At 41.9% G+C, this 14,509-nt stretch overlaps 1 protein-coding gene across 1 annotated transcript; it reads left to right on the top strand.

The window, feature by feature from the left end:
* Positions 1-12,488: 12,488 nt before the first annotated feature.
* Positions 12,489-13,427, top strand: LOC118973554 (olfactory receptor 5AN1-like). The gene has a single exon (XM_037024406.2). It carries the CDS (start codon positions 12,489-12,491, stop codon positions 13,425-13,427), a length of 939 nt encoding a protein of 312 aa, XP_036880301.2.
* The last annotated feature ends 1,082 nt before the right edge of the window (positions 13,428-14,509 follow it).

Raw genomic sequence — 14,509 nt, forward strand, 5'->3', positions numbered from 1 at the left:
AATGGCTTCACTAGTTAACTTCTACCAAACATTTAAAGAAGAATTAATAAGAATGCTTCTCAAACTCTTTTTAAAAGTAGAAGAGGAAGTAACACTTCTAAACCCATTCTATGAGGGCAGCATTTAAATGACACCAAAAATGGACATGGACACTAATAGAAAAGAAAGAAGAGTTCAACATTCCAGTGAACATAGGTGCAAAAATCCTCGTGTAAATATTGGCAAACTGAATTCAATAATACATTAAAAGGTCGTATACCATGATCAGATACAGTACATTTCACACCATGACTTATTTATAACTGAAAGTTTATACTTTTTGACTTAATTTAAATGAGCTCCATTTAAAAATTATAAACAATATTTGTGGGAATGATATTAAGTAGATACTTTAACTGAAGGCTTAACCATGCAGCATAATATGTTGGAAAGGATTTCAATTCAGAACACCAAAATTATATCTAGCATTAATAGAAGACATGCTATGTATGACACAGTCTAATAAGTGCTGTGTAATCATTATCTAATTTGATCATCTCTATGAAGAGCAGTAATGAAGTAGCTGCTACTATCACCTCTACTTTATAGGTGCCAGTACTGAGGCCAGGAGAGGTTAATTTGCTCAGGGTCACAAATCAGTAAGTGGAAAGCCAGAATTCAATGCATCGTGGCTGATACAAATGCTCATGTTGGACCATCAAAAGTCATGATTCTGTCATGAATTAATTTCACTGTACTCCTTAGTGCGTGGATTTTCTCACATTTGCATAGGAAACAATTCCATGTCTGCCCTACAGGTATGGTGTGATTATTGATTAAGATCTGGTATTGGAAAAAATGTGCGTGTGTGTGTGTGTGTGTGTGTGTAATGGGAGTGTTGTATAAACAGTGAGGTATCCACAGATCTACTTTACTGTTCTGAAGCTGTTTTATCAGCTGGCTGTGTCATGTTCGTGGAAAAATTTATCTCCTTTTGCTTCAGATTCCTCATCTGGAAACTGAAGGTATCCCACTAGCTGATCCCTTGGTACATAGAAGGTCTACTGACCCCACATTCGTTAAAACAAAAGCTACTATCGTGAGATCATGAGAGGACCACGGGAAACTGGGTGATGGTATCAGGAGGGACGTGGCAAAGTGGGGCATGAGATTAGCTGGGACAAAACCTCCGTGACAAGCATGTCCCCAGAGTGTGAGTACCTGGGGACTTTCATCCTTCTGACTGTCTTTTCTCCTGGCACCTCTGCCCTTAACAACACATTTAAGAGGACCCTCAGGTGTGGGCATCTCTCTCACTGTGGGTGGACAGTCAGTTTATAGACTAAAGCTCCTGTCTTGGAGTGTAATGGGGCTCACTGAGAAAACCCTTCTGAAAAAGAAATAAGCAGTTTCAACCTTTGGTGAGAACTGTGTGTTCCTGAGGGATCTGGGTCAAGGTGAGAGGGCGAGATTAGAGGGCTCAGTGGATTCTGTGCTGTCTCAATAGCCATGGGATCCTCCCGGTAGGACCTGTACGGATGAGGTTTGTGGTCCTCAGTGTCCCCGTTTGTCAGTTTCCCTCTCTCTCTCCCCTCCACACCCTCCACTTAGGGCTCTTCCTTGGGTTTTCTCCTTATCCATGTTGTCTGTCCTTCAGTGACAAGATTAACCTCTTACCTAGCGTTTCAGGTATTACTCTGGGGTGAGAGGCAGGTGTTGAGCTCTAGGTCTTCAATTTCTTATTTATTTATTTATTTATTTATATTTTGGTATCATTAATTTACAATTACATGAGCAACATTATGGTTTCTAGACTCACCCCATCATCAAGTCCTAACCACATACCCCATTACAGTCACTGTCCATCAGCGTAGTAAAATGCTATAGACTCACTACTTGTCTTCTTTGTGTTGCACAGCCCTCCCCATGCCCCCACCTACTTTATGGCTGCTAATTGTAATGCCCCCTTTTTCCCCCTTCTCTCTCCCTTCCTACCCATCCTCCCCAGTCCTTTTCCTTTTGGTAAATTTAGTCCATTCTTGGGTTCTGTGAGTGTGCTGCTGTTGCGTTGCTTCAGTTTTTTCCTTTGTTCTTATACTCCGCATATGAGTGAACTCATTTGGTACTTGTCTTTTTCTGCCTGGCTTATTTCACTGAGCATAATACCCTCTACTTCCATCCATGTTGCTGCCAATGATAGACTCTTAAGGATGTGATCTTGAACTCTGTTGCCTTCTGTTTTTTGTCCTTTAATGGGGGGAAATAAGATCATCTGGAAGCTAATAGACAGGGTCTCTAGAGGATAAGAAAATTTAGAAGTTAGTAAATGAGGACTTAATAAAAAATAATAACTTACTGAATTATACAGGAATATCCTATACTCAAACATTCTTCTCTGTTTTCCAACCTTAACCAACCCAAAGATCCTTTTAACATGATTTTTCTCTTGAGGATTATTCTGCTTTTACAATAATGACAATAACTTGATTTCCATTTAAATTTATACCTTTGATTCATAATTTCTGAGTAGGGAATGACAAGCTAGTCACTACATAATCATATGACAGAGTACTCATATATAATTTCATTCCTTTGTAGTATTGCAAATAGTTCTGTGTTGTCATCTTTGAAAATCCTGGCATAGAATGGATTCACTAGCTGGGTGACACAATCTCAGAGATGCCGCACCTGAGTACAGGTAGCGTTGCCCTCTTTTACCTTCTTTTACCTCTGTTTCCTTCATTCTGTGACATTCCGACTTAACACCACTTATACTCTGTACAACCTTGCAAACAATGTCCTTAGTTGATAAGAATGGAAGAGTTTTGTATAGTTTTGTATTATGTCCACATAGTAAAATCTTCAGCATACTGACATCAGTCATCTTTTCTACTCCAATGAGTTAGTGAACACATGGAAAAAAATTAATCAAAGAGAGCGATTATATTTTGAATGTTTCCCCTTCTTCTCTAGCTTAACTTATTTTAAGAACATATCTTTTCAAGGTCAATTTTATCATGAGTAAGTAAAACAACCCACCACTCCTCACTCTTTTGGGCCCCTGATGGGTTAGACAGAGGGCATTTAGTTGTGGCTGCCTCTGTTCCCAGAATGTAATAAGAAAGTGAAGAATTTTAGTGCAACTGCTTAATCAAAGTTTGAATTATTTTCACAGATTTGATCTATTATGTTAGTATTTTTGGAGATGGTATGTGTGGCAGTCTATATTTTGAAAACATTTTCATTCAATCTTGCTCCTCTTGTATAAAATATTTGACAAATGGCATGGCAGCACTCTATTCAAAGAGTAGCAGAAAGATTTTCAAGTTCAATTGAAATGAAGCAAAGTAAGATATTTTTACTTCCACATCCAAAACAGCTTCAAAGAACCATTTATTAGTACAGTTAATATGTATTTACTATTAAATGCAATTATTAGTATATTCGTATACCAGATTCTTATTAAATAAACCAGCTCCACTACGCCGTGTACTGTACATCATCAGTATTATCATTTCAGCTGCATTAGGTGCTGGTGGAAAATAAAAAGTAGCATGAGGAGTTGATAATCCATCTGAGTGGGAGATAATGGAGCAATACAAGACAGAAATATAGACAATCATTTATGAACAATATTATTGATATTGTGTTAGGGACATCTTCTTCAGTAATAACTATATGAAGAGCTCCAGATGTGTCCGTGTTAGTTCTGCCTTATTTTTCTTTCATAGAGAGGAAAGTCAATGGGAATGATAATTGCCAACATTTATTTAACCCTTATTGTTTTAAGCCCTTTATGCCATTAAATCCATGCAGCAACCCTATGAGGTGGTAAGCACTATTGCCCCGTTTACAGATGAGGAAACTGTACCACACAGAGGAAAATACCTTCCTAAGAGTCCTATGCCAGGAAATAATAGTCAGGAAAGTCTGAAGTCTTTCCTCTCATTCTTTCTCCATCATTTCCCATCTCACTCTCCTTCTGTCTCTGTGTGCTGACTATTAAAGATTATGGATTTACATATCTTAATAGATTTTCTACTTATAAATATAGGAGTTGTAGGCAATTGAAAATACAAGTATAAAGAAAATCAAAATCATAACACTCATTATTTTGGTTTTTGTAATTCGTTCATGGGTGTGTGTGTGTGTGTGTGTGTGTGTGTGTGTGAGCGAGATTGTATAAGCAATTTTTTCCTCAAGTAAGGTGGAACTATTTTGTGCAATCATCAGCAGTGTATGGCAATGCGTAACCTTTATGAATTTATGCTTTTTATATTAAAGGCACTACTACATTGTCTATTTTATGTTTGTGACTGTTTTCCCTATCAGCAACTATATTTCAAGAGTATTTTACTTAAGTGGGTTTTTCTGCTATAACCAGATTTTAAATTGTTAAATCATATTTTCTTCTATGTTTTCTGTTCTGGTGTTGTATTTCAGGTATATCTTTCCCATCCCAAGATTATATAAAGGCTTACCACGTGTTTATCCTTCTCTATCAACTGAAATATAACTTAAAAGGAACTAACTTTATCACATATTCAATTCTTACTAATATTTACCATTTTTTATGAAATTTCAGATGTTATGACACTTTTCTATTTTTACAAGTCATGAATTATACATCTTTATTAAGCTTTTTAATACTTGAAAGTACAAGGCTTTTTATTTATTTCCTACATAGTTTCATATTTCAATTTCTTTCATTTTTAAAAAATTATGGTATACTAGACATACCATATATTAATTTCAGGTGTGCAGCATAGGGATTCAACAGTTTTATGCTTTATGAAATTCTTACCATGGTAAATGTATTTACCATCTGTCACCATACAGTTATGGACTGTATTCCATAGGGTGTAACTTTCATCCATGAATTGTTTACTCTACAATTGAAAGTTTGTACCGCTTTATCCCATCAGTCAATTCACCCAATCCCCACCCCCACCCCTTATGTCAACCACTAGGTTGTCCAATGTATTTATGGTCCATTCCTGGTTTGGGCTTTGCTCGTTTGTTCATTTAAAGTCCTTTTCATTATCAATCTTTGTCAAAATTTTCTTGGCTATTCTCAGTGATTCACTCTGTCATCTTAAGGCAGGTAAGAAAAGTTATGGAACAGAACCAACAGGTTATATCTATTATGAATCTGTTAGTAGTTCCAAGCAGCTGAGTGTATCAACAAAAAATATGAAATAAACCTATGAAGTACTTGAGCATTGAAATTACCCACTTGAACTCTTTATCTGCATCAAGGCCCATCATAGCGTGCTGTTGGTTGTCAGCTGACCTAAAGAGACTCAAACTCAAGCAAGCCTGATATGAAATCATTTACGTGGCTTGTATCTTCATGGCCTCAGGTGATTTGACATGCTTCTGTCCGAGGTCAGAATCTACATCTGCCTCGAGGTTCTGATGCCTGAGGCTGCCTGCAAGGCTGATGATCTCTCGGGAAACTCCCCAGATTGACCCATAAAGCTCTAGTACTCCTGGCATTCCTATCAATAGGGACAACAGTCACTCATGGTTATCTGTAAGCAATCAATGATAATAATAGCCAACACCTATCAAAACAGTTACTAGGTACTAGACTGTGGGCTGAGCATTTGTATGAAATTTCTCCTGTAAGCCTGCCAGGAACATGATGGTTCTGGATCTCTCATGGTTCTCACTTATTGTAAGTGGTCAATTTTAGTGTGTTTAAGCCATTGGGACCGGTACATAGAGCAAGAGGGTATCAGAAGGAAAACTTCAATGTCTGAATCTCTAACTACAGTCCAATGCTATTCCTTAGGCAACAAAATATCGTAAATGCCAATATATTGGGGTCAAGAGCGAGCTATACCAGCCTCTCTTTTGTGTACTTTATATGAAGTCTTCCCTGGTACACTTAATCTATAACCTCATTGGTCACACATGCTGTGCCCCAACAAAATATTATCAGAGTTATAAACTGTGCTATAATTTCCTGACCAATGTGGAGATCAGATTCTAAGTCAATTTATACAAGTTTGAGAAATTATTACTAAAAGGGTAAATGTGGGTAAAATTCCAATATATCCAGAAACTCTCACCTGGCCTTAGTGCATTTCCATATCAATAGGTGTTTAGCAAGGGGTGGAGAGAAGTAGTCCATCTTCAGATCACTAGATGGCTTCAGAGGGGGTGGAGAGCGAGCGCACACATGGACCAGAGAGGTTTGGTGGGGCTGCGCAGCTGGGTCATGAGAGACACTGGCGAGCAGAATTACATGACTGCTTGGAAGCTATAAACAGGTTTCTTTCACTTCATGTCTCCCTTTGACTGATTCTGGCTTCAAAGATTATTTCCCTCTGGCTTGGAACATATATTCCCCCTGGAGTTTTCATAGTGGTAGTTGGCAGGAACTTTGAAACATAAATGTGTCTTCATGGGTGTGATGCTTGGGCAGGCTGCCCCTAGACATGGTGGGGAGAGACGCAGAACCTATTGTGAATGGTGGGGAGGCCCCTTAGCTGTGGAGGGTGCAGCTTCACCTGGAGCCTCATCCAGGAGGCTTCCACTTGGGAAGCCCCTAGTGGGGACCTGGTGTAGCAGAAAACACCTTCTAAATAGGTGGGGCCTTCCCCAGAATTGGGGAAGAGTCAAGACACCAGAAGCTGTGGAATTAGTCCTCCATGAGACGGAGATAGAAGCCCTCAGTGGCCCTCAGTGAGAAGCCTTAGAGGCCCTCAGTGGCTGTATGGTGGCTGGGATTGTGTGATGTTTGTTTCTCAAGATATTGGAAAGGATATTGAGGAGAGAGACATGGTGAGGCATTGCTTGGAGGAGCTGGTCGTTGACCTATGGGACGCCCTTAAGAAAGAGAGACACTTATTGAGCAGTCAGCTTGTGCACCTGAAACACACGTTATCAGCGAGGGAGGAGGCAGCAGGAGAACTCGTGGAGCAGGAGGCCGTGGGGCTGCAGGAGGAAGGAGTGGTGCCCTCCTCGCTGAGACAGATCAAGGTAGCAGGAACAGGGGGAGGATAAGTGGGTTGGAATGAGGGCCAAAATGTTACTAAGGACACCACCAAAGACACCAGCCCCTCCTGTATTAAAGGCCCGCCTGGTTATAATTAAGAAAATAAAAATGCAGCAACTGTGTGCTTCTCAGGGGGAGGAGTGTCCCCCTCCCCAAGTTGTGGCGCACTGCATGCTCAGCCCCTGTACCCAGGATGAGCTGGTGGACATGATCGTCTTGTATAGGCAGAAGCCCTCAGAACATGTGCCTACATGGCTTCTACATCTCTGGGATATGAGGGTGAGAAACATTGTTACGTCGGTTCTGAAATGGGTAGACTGGCTTCGCTGATGACCCACCCTTCTCTCTGGCAGTGGTTGCAAAGGGCCTGTCACATCTCAGGGAATCAGGCACTTCTGGATTGGCTGATAGAAGCCATCAGGGCACTTTGGTCTAATCAGTGTTACTTACCATTCTTACTCACTACCTGGAAAACATGTGTACAGCTCCAGCAGGTGTCATGGGAGCTGGGCATGAAAAATATCATCTATAATATGTACCCCCAGGGCCCTGATGAAGATTTGTTCACTGTAGGAATGAGAGTCTGGTGCTCCATACAGCTCCCCTATCTTTCTTTGGGTCCCTCGTGACTACTCTAGCCGCCCTCCCCCCCAAGTAGGACAACCCATAAGTGAGACAACCTGTACTTTAGCAGATCTGGGGGAGGTTGAAAATAAGAGCATGGAAGGAAGTACAGGCTACGAGTGAAAGGAGAGGTGCAAAGGGCCCCGTGAAGGTCTCGAGGACACAGATGTTATTTGGTTTGATAAAGGCGGGGGTAGTGAAGAAAAAATTTGATGGGCAGCCCAATGGGATCTTGTTAGAACTGTGGCACCAATTAAAGCCAGGGAAGCAGTTCCAGCTGCTGAGGTCCAGGACACGGAAGCCAGAGGCAAAAACCCATGTCTGGCCTGGGTCCTTGCAAGACGTGCTGGGGGACAGTACTCAGGCTCTGCCTGGGCCCTTTCCCCACAGGAGGAGGACTGCGCATTGTGGTTTTACTCGGGGTGGGGGTCAAGGCTCACACCTTGGTGGACATGGTGGGGACTGGAGGCCACATGTAGAATTAGCAATTAATTGGTCCCCCATGAGTATACAATATACTCTGGTGCTGTTGGACACAGTAGCTGAATATTCTCTGATTTACGGGAACCCAGAGCATTTTCCTGAGGCCCCTGCTGTGATAGATGGCTATGGGGGTAAGGCAATTAGAGTGATGAAAGCCCAAATCTGGTTGGTGATAGGGTGTGAACCCCCAAAGGAGTGTACGGTGTATATTCCTCCCATCCCTGAATATATTTATGGGTGGATATCCTGCAGGGCCTGTGGTTACAGACCACTGGAGGTGAATTCATATTGAGGGTACATGTGGTAAATGCAGTTCTGAGGGGATATGACTTGTACCCACCTGTAGCTCTGCCTGTACTTTGACAGATGACAAATAGTAAGCAGTATACATTGCCTGGGTTGCACAAGGAAACTGGAGAAACTCTACAGGAGTTGGAGAAGGGGGCCTTCATAAAGCCCATTTATAGACCTTTTAATTCCCCAGTGTGGCCAGTGAAAATGCTGGGCAGCTCATGGCATATGCCCATGGATTACAGGAAATTAAGTAAACTCCCACCACCTTTGCATGCTGCTGACCCTCTATATCGGCCCTTATGGACACATTAAGTCATGAAATAGGGATATATCAGTATGTTGGTTACTTTTCTAATGGTTTCTTCTCTATTGACATGGCACAGGAAGTCAGAAATAGTTTGCCTTCATATGGGAAGGCCAGCAGTGGATATTCACTATCTTTCCAAGAGGTTACCACTACAGTCCCACCATTTGTCATGGAATTGTAGCCCAGGACTTGGCCACATGGAAGAAACCACAAACTGTGCAGTTGTATCACTACACTGATGATATTATGCTCATTTCTGATTTTCTTGCAGATTTAGAAGGGGCAGTTCCTAGTCAGCTGCAACATCTACAGGGGAAGGAATGGGCTATGAATGGCACCAAGGTTCAGGGACCTGATTAGTCAGTAAAATTCTTAGGGGTTATCTAGTTGGGTAAAACCAAAGTTATCCCAGAAGCAGTCAGAAAAGTTTCACGCTTTCTCCACCACTACCACAGTGGCAGTATTACAAGAGTTTAGGGGTCTTTGGGCTACTGGAGAGGGTATCTCCTATACTTGGCACAAATTCTGAAGCCCTTATACTGGTTGGTACAAAAAGGCTTCAGGTGAGACTGGGATGAAACATGTGCAGCTGCTCTTACTGCTTCTAAGTGAGCTATCAAGGCTGTACAGGCCTTGAGTGTAAAGGTTTCATCAAAGCCCAATGAGCTAGATGTTCATGTAACCAAAGATGGCTATGGACGGGGCCTTTGGCAGCAGCTTGGATGGACATGCCTACCTATTGGATTCTGGTCACAAGTATGGAAAGGAGCAGAGGCCCAGTACACCTTGATAGAGAAGCAACTGGCTGCTGTGTACCACACCTTGCTGGCTATGGAGCCCATCAGCGGAACAACTCCAATCAAAGTATTGACTACCTGTCCCATTGCAGGGTAGGTGCAAGACTGGAACCAAAGGCTGTGGAGTGGTGTGGTACACATGCCTACAATGGCCAAATGGGACACATATTTATAGCAGTGTAGTACCCTTTCCACTAGCCCCTTATGTGAAGAATTCCAATGCTTATTGGGGCCAGTTACATGTAACAGTAGCCATTGGTAGCGAAGAGTCCTTTTCTGGAGGGAAAAGCCCCTAAACCTGAGGATGCTTGGTAAACAAATTGCTCCATTCTCAGGCGTCCCCAAAGTGGAGGGCTGTGTCTTTCCATCCTAAGACTGAGTCAATATGGATGGAGGATGGAGAGGGGAACAGCAGCCAATGGGCTGAGTTGCGGGCAGTATGGCTCATGGTCAGCCAGTAGCATCCCCTCATAGTTGACTGCACGGACAGCTGGGCCATGTACCGGGGTTGACCGTGTGGCTACCGACATGGTACCATGCCAACTGGATGGTTAGTCACCAGCTCCTTTAGAGGCAATAGTTATGGCAACAACTGTGGACCTCTTGTCAGACTAATACAGTTACTGTATATGATGTGACTGGCCGCTTGCCCTTTTCATCCCCAAGTAATGATGAACAGACACTTTGTCCCAGATGTGTTTTCTGGACAGACGTAAAGCCTGCATCTGATGTACCCCAATGTTTACATTACTGTTTGTTGCATGCGAGGCAAAAGACAATGTGGGCTGTAACCCATCTACAGGGCTTGCCACTGACGTTTAAAGAAATCAGCAGAGTATGGAAGGAGTGCCTTGTGTTCTCTAAGAGCTACTTAGTGTATGTCTCACAGGAACATGGGACAATTAAAGGGGCTGATACCCCTTGTCAGGTGGCAGATAGACTATATTGAGCCTCTGCCCATATCTGAAGAATATAAGTATGCCATGACTTGTGTGGACACAGCTACTGGACTGTTGATTGCTCTTCATGCACATCGTGCAGATCAGCAAACCACCAAGAGAGGCCTAGAGCATCTCTTTGCAGCCTAAGGCTGGCTGCAGGTGATTGAGAGAGATCAAGGCACCCAGTTTACTGGACATGCATTTCAAGAATGCGTGCAGCAGTTAGGGATAAAGTGGAAGTTTCATGTACCATATAACCCTACATTAGCAGGGTTGATAGAGAGGTACAACGTTTTTTTGAAGTCTGGCCCAAATTCAGACAAAAATAGTGTATGGGGCTGGGGAGTTCACTTATGGATAGTGCTACATCATTTGAATGAGAAGCCCTGAAAAGGAGCCTTGAGCCCTGTGGACATGCTAACACACATTGCTGCCTCTCCTGTACAACTGTATATGCAAACCAAAGAGGAGTTATTGAAGCCAGGATATGGCCGGCAGAGCAACATCCTGCTGCCAGCACTACTGCAGTAAACCCTGGAGACTCTATTGAGTGGATGTGATCCTGGACATTTCAACATATGGATCAACGATGGCTGGCCTTTCTGGCACCTTGGTGAAAACGCCTGGAAGCTGACCTCCTGTGTGTTCCTGGAGTAACAACAGAGTGACCCCCAAAGATCACATAGTGCACCCAAAACTCCCGGGAGGTAAGAGCATCTTACAGGGAAGTTTTGTTTTATCTTTATGCACAGTGCATACACCTCCCAGAGCCCTGTATAGTGACCCATCTATAACTCTCACAGGGAGGGGGTGTAAGTCTGGTGTACTAGACCAGGACGAGATACCTTTCCTGCCACTGTCCTATCACAGGACCACTCTCTTGCATGGATCCTCCTGATGGACAAGATTTTCCCAGGCTGGTGTCATTCAAACATGTATCATATTGCCATTAAGGTTATTTTCTTCTATAGTCCCTGTGTCCTTGACCCACTTCCTGGCTGCAGCTGCCGTGTGATGATTATTCTGAACTCCCTACCTGTTCACCTGCTGGCTCCTGTGGAAAAGGCAAGCCAGGTACTTAATCTGTATGGAATTTTGAACCTAGCTGAATCCTCTGGCTTGAGGATTACCTTGATTTTATTGCCGCTGTTATTGTATGTTATTAGTCTGGTTACAGTGCACACTAGTTTTCTTGCACACTGGCTGTTATGGATGATGGGGAGCAAGTAGATTGTGATGTGAAATTTCTGGCAGGTGGACTATGTGTAAAATTGCAATATTTCCTGAATCTCCTGTGTAACCTTACTGTATTTCCATATCAGTAGGTGTTTCCAAGGGGTGGAGAGAAATGTTCCATTTCCAGATCACTAGGTGATTACAAAGGGGGTGGAGAGTGAGCACATACCTGGGCTGGAGAGGTTTGTTGGGTCCTGGCACCAGGGTCACAAGAGACACAGGTGAGCAGAAGTAATAAGCAAGAAACTGGTTTCTTCCACTTCATTTCTCCCTTTGGCTTCAAAGGTTATTTGCCCGAGGCTGGCAACATATTACCACCACCCCAGAGGTATAGTTAATGTTTTCCTTATGGACAATGCAAACATTTTAAAGAATTTATCAGTATGACCATGGAGAACAGAAGGACTATTTCTAATTTAATCTGGATTGGTGCCACATATGCTTTTCTTATCAGAACAAAAGTTATATACTGCATAAAAAAAGGATTTTTTTAAGAAAGATATTTTCATCCATGATCTCAATGTATAATAATCACAAAATTTCTATTCTTTAAAATATTCATAAAATTTTTTAATACTTCTTTCAATTCTCATGGGACCTCATGCTTTATTAGAGAACCTGAAGCACTGAACAGGTTGTCCTTGATAATGTGTGATTAAAAAAGTGCTGTGTTTCCACCAAAACAGTGAGCATTTCCATTTTTCTGGTGCTCAGTGGAGGAAAAAGCTGGCACATAGCAGAATTGTAATGCTGGCAGATTTGACTTGAGTTAGCAATGAATTCTGTTGTCTATCTTTTCTGATCTTAGGAGCAACAAGGCTATGATTAGGAGAGGAAATATTACAGAGATCACCCACTTCATTCTCTTGGGGTTTTCAGATTTTCCCAGAATCAAAGCACTGCTCTTTGTTGTGTTCCTGGTGATCTATGTTATAACTCTGACTTGGAACCTGAGCCTCCTCATCTTAATAAGGATGGATTCCCACCTCCACACACCCATGTACTTCTTCCTCAGCAACCTGTCCTTCCTAGACATCTGCTATGTGACCTCCACAGCCCCCAAGATGCTCTCTGACTTCTTCCTGGAACAGCATACTATCACTGTGGTGGGTTGTGTTGTTCAGTACTTCTTCTTTGCAACATTGGGAATGAGTGAGTCTTGTCTCATGACAGCCATGGCTTATGACCGGTATGCTGCCATTTGTAATCCACTTCTCTATTCATCAATTATGTCACCCAAACTCTGTGTTGGGATGGTGCTGGGATCCTATATGGCTGGAATCTCTGGTTCTGTATCCCAAATGTGTGTCATGCCTCAACTCCACTTCTGTGGGCCTAATGTCATCCACCACTTCTTCTGTGACATGCCCCAACTGTTAGTCCTGTCCTGCACTGACACTTTCTCTGCCAAACTCATACTTGCTATAATAACAATGATCTTTGCAATAATAAATGTCCTTGTTATCCTGATATCCTATGTTTATATTGTCTTCTCCATTATGAAGTTCACTACAGCTAAAGGCAGGTCCAAGGCTTTCAACACCTGTGCTTCTCACCTGACAGCAGTTTCCTTCTTCTATACCTCAAGTAGCTTTGTCTATTTGAATTCCAGCTCTGGCGGTTCTTCCAACTTTGACAGACTTGCATCAGTCTTCTACACAGTGATTGTTCCCATGTTGAATCCCTTGATTTATAGTTTGAGGAACAAGGAAATCAAAGATGCCTTGAAGAGGTTGCAGAAGAAGGCAGGGTATTGCTGACATCACAGATCCTGAAATATTTTCTAAGCATATTATCCCTTCAGTATCATCTTAATCCACAATATGGAACATATGAATAGACCATTACAAATTTCACAGTGCCTTTGGACAAAAAGGGTTTTATTTGACATATGTTATACATATAAATGGACCAGTGCATGGTACAAATCCACACAAAGAGAATATTTTTAAGTCTTGGAGATTCATTACTTTCAGTCTACACGAAGATTGGTCTCATCTTTTATTAATCCATCCACATGTATTTGTGAAACATCAAGGTTTAAAAACTTTTGGGCTCTTCTTGATTCTGAGACTGAACCCTGAGAGATACCTGGCACAGGCTCCAGGAGTGTAAAATTCCTGTCTGCTAAGTATTCTAATGCAACTGCATGATGGTGATTAATGTTTTATTCTGTGTCTATCCAGATTTGGAGTAAACAGAGGTAGGGTTTGGGCATTTGGACAGAAAGAAAGCTATCAAATTTGTCTGATTATGCCTCCTGGAAACAGCAGCCTGAGACAGCTAGTGTTTGTGTAAGGCCTCTTTCAGTGCTAACCATCTAATACATTTTTGTTTACATCTTCATGTCTACCAGCTCTAGTCTATGCAAGGAGGAAGTTCCCACCATATAGGATTCCCACACAATCAGGAAATTGAATAAACCAAAGGATGTGGACCTTGCAGTGCCATTTACTTATGAGTCTATTGATTGAGTTTCTCACATTTAGTGTCCAATGGGGGGTTTTTGATTGAAATATATTCAAATTCCATGTCACAGCCAATAGTAATTTCTGAGAGTTTGCATTCAAACCTCTCTTTCCTTCCTGAATTAAATCCAGAAAATTTATCTTGATTTACATAGCCAATGGTTTGCATTATCAAATGTTTTCTGATATTTCAGCATCTGTTCATGTTTGGTAAGAGGAGTCTTGTGTGAGTGTTCATTGTTATAATGGAGCTACTGAATATTTACTATTGCCAAAATGAAGAATAAATATGGTAAACTGGTATACATCTTCTCCTATTGTCCATGTTCTTCATTTTATATTTTAATGTTCTATGGTTCAAGGGGGTGATATAA

The sequence above is a fragment of the Manis javanica genome, chromosome 11 (assembly GCF_040802235.1).
Source record: "Manis javanica isolate MJ-LG chromosome 11, MJ_LKY, whole genome shotgun sequence".
Taxonomy (NCBI): Eukaryota; Metazoa; Chordata; class Mammalia; order Pholidota; family Manidae; genus Manis; species Manis javanica.

Bases quoted from the DNA above. Each gene is read 5' to 3' on its own strand.
- LOC118973554 (XM_037024406.2), top strand. From the start codon at position 12,489: ATGATTAGGAGAGGAAATATTACAGAGATCACCCACTTCATTCTCTTG.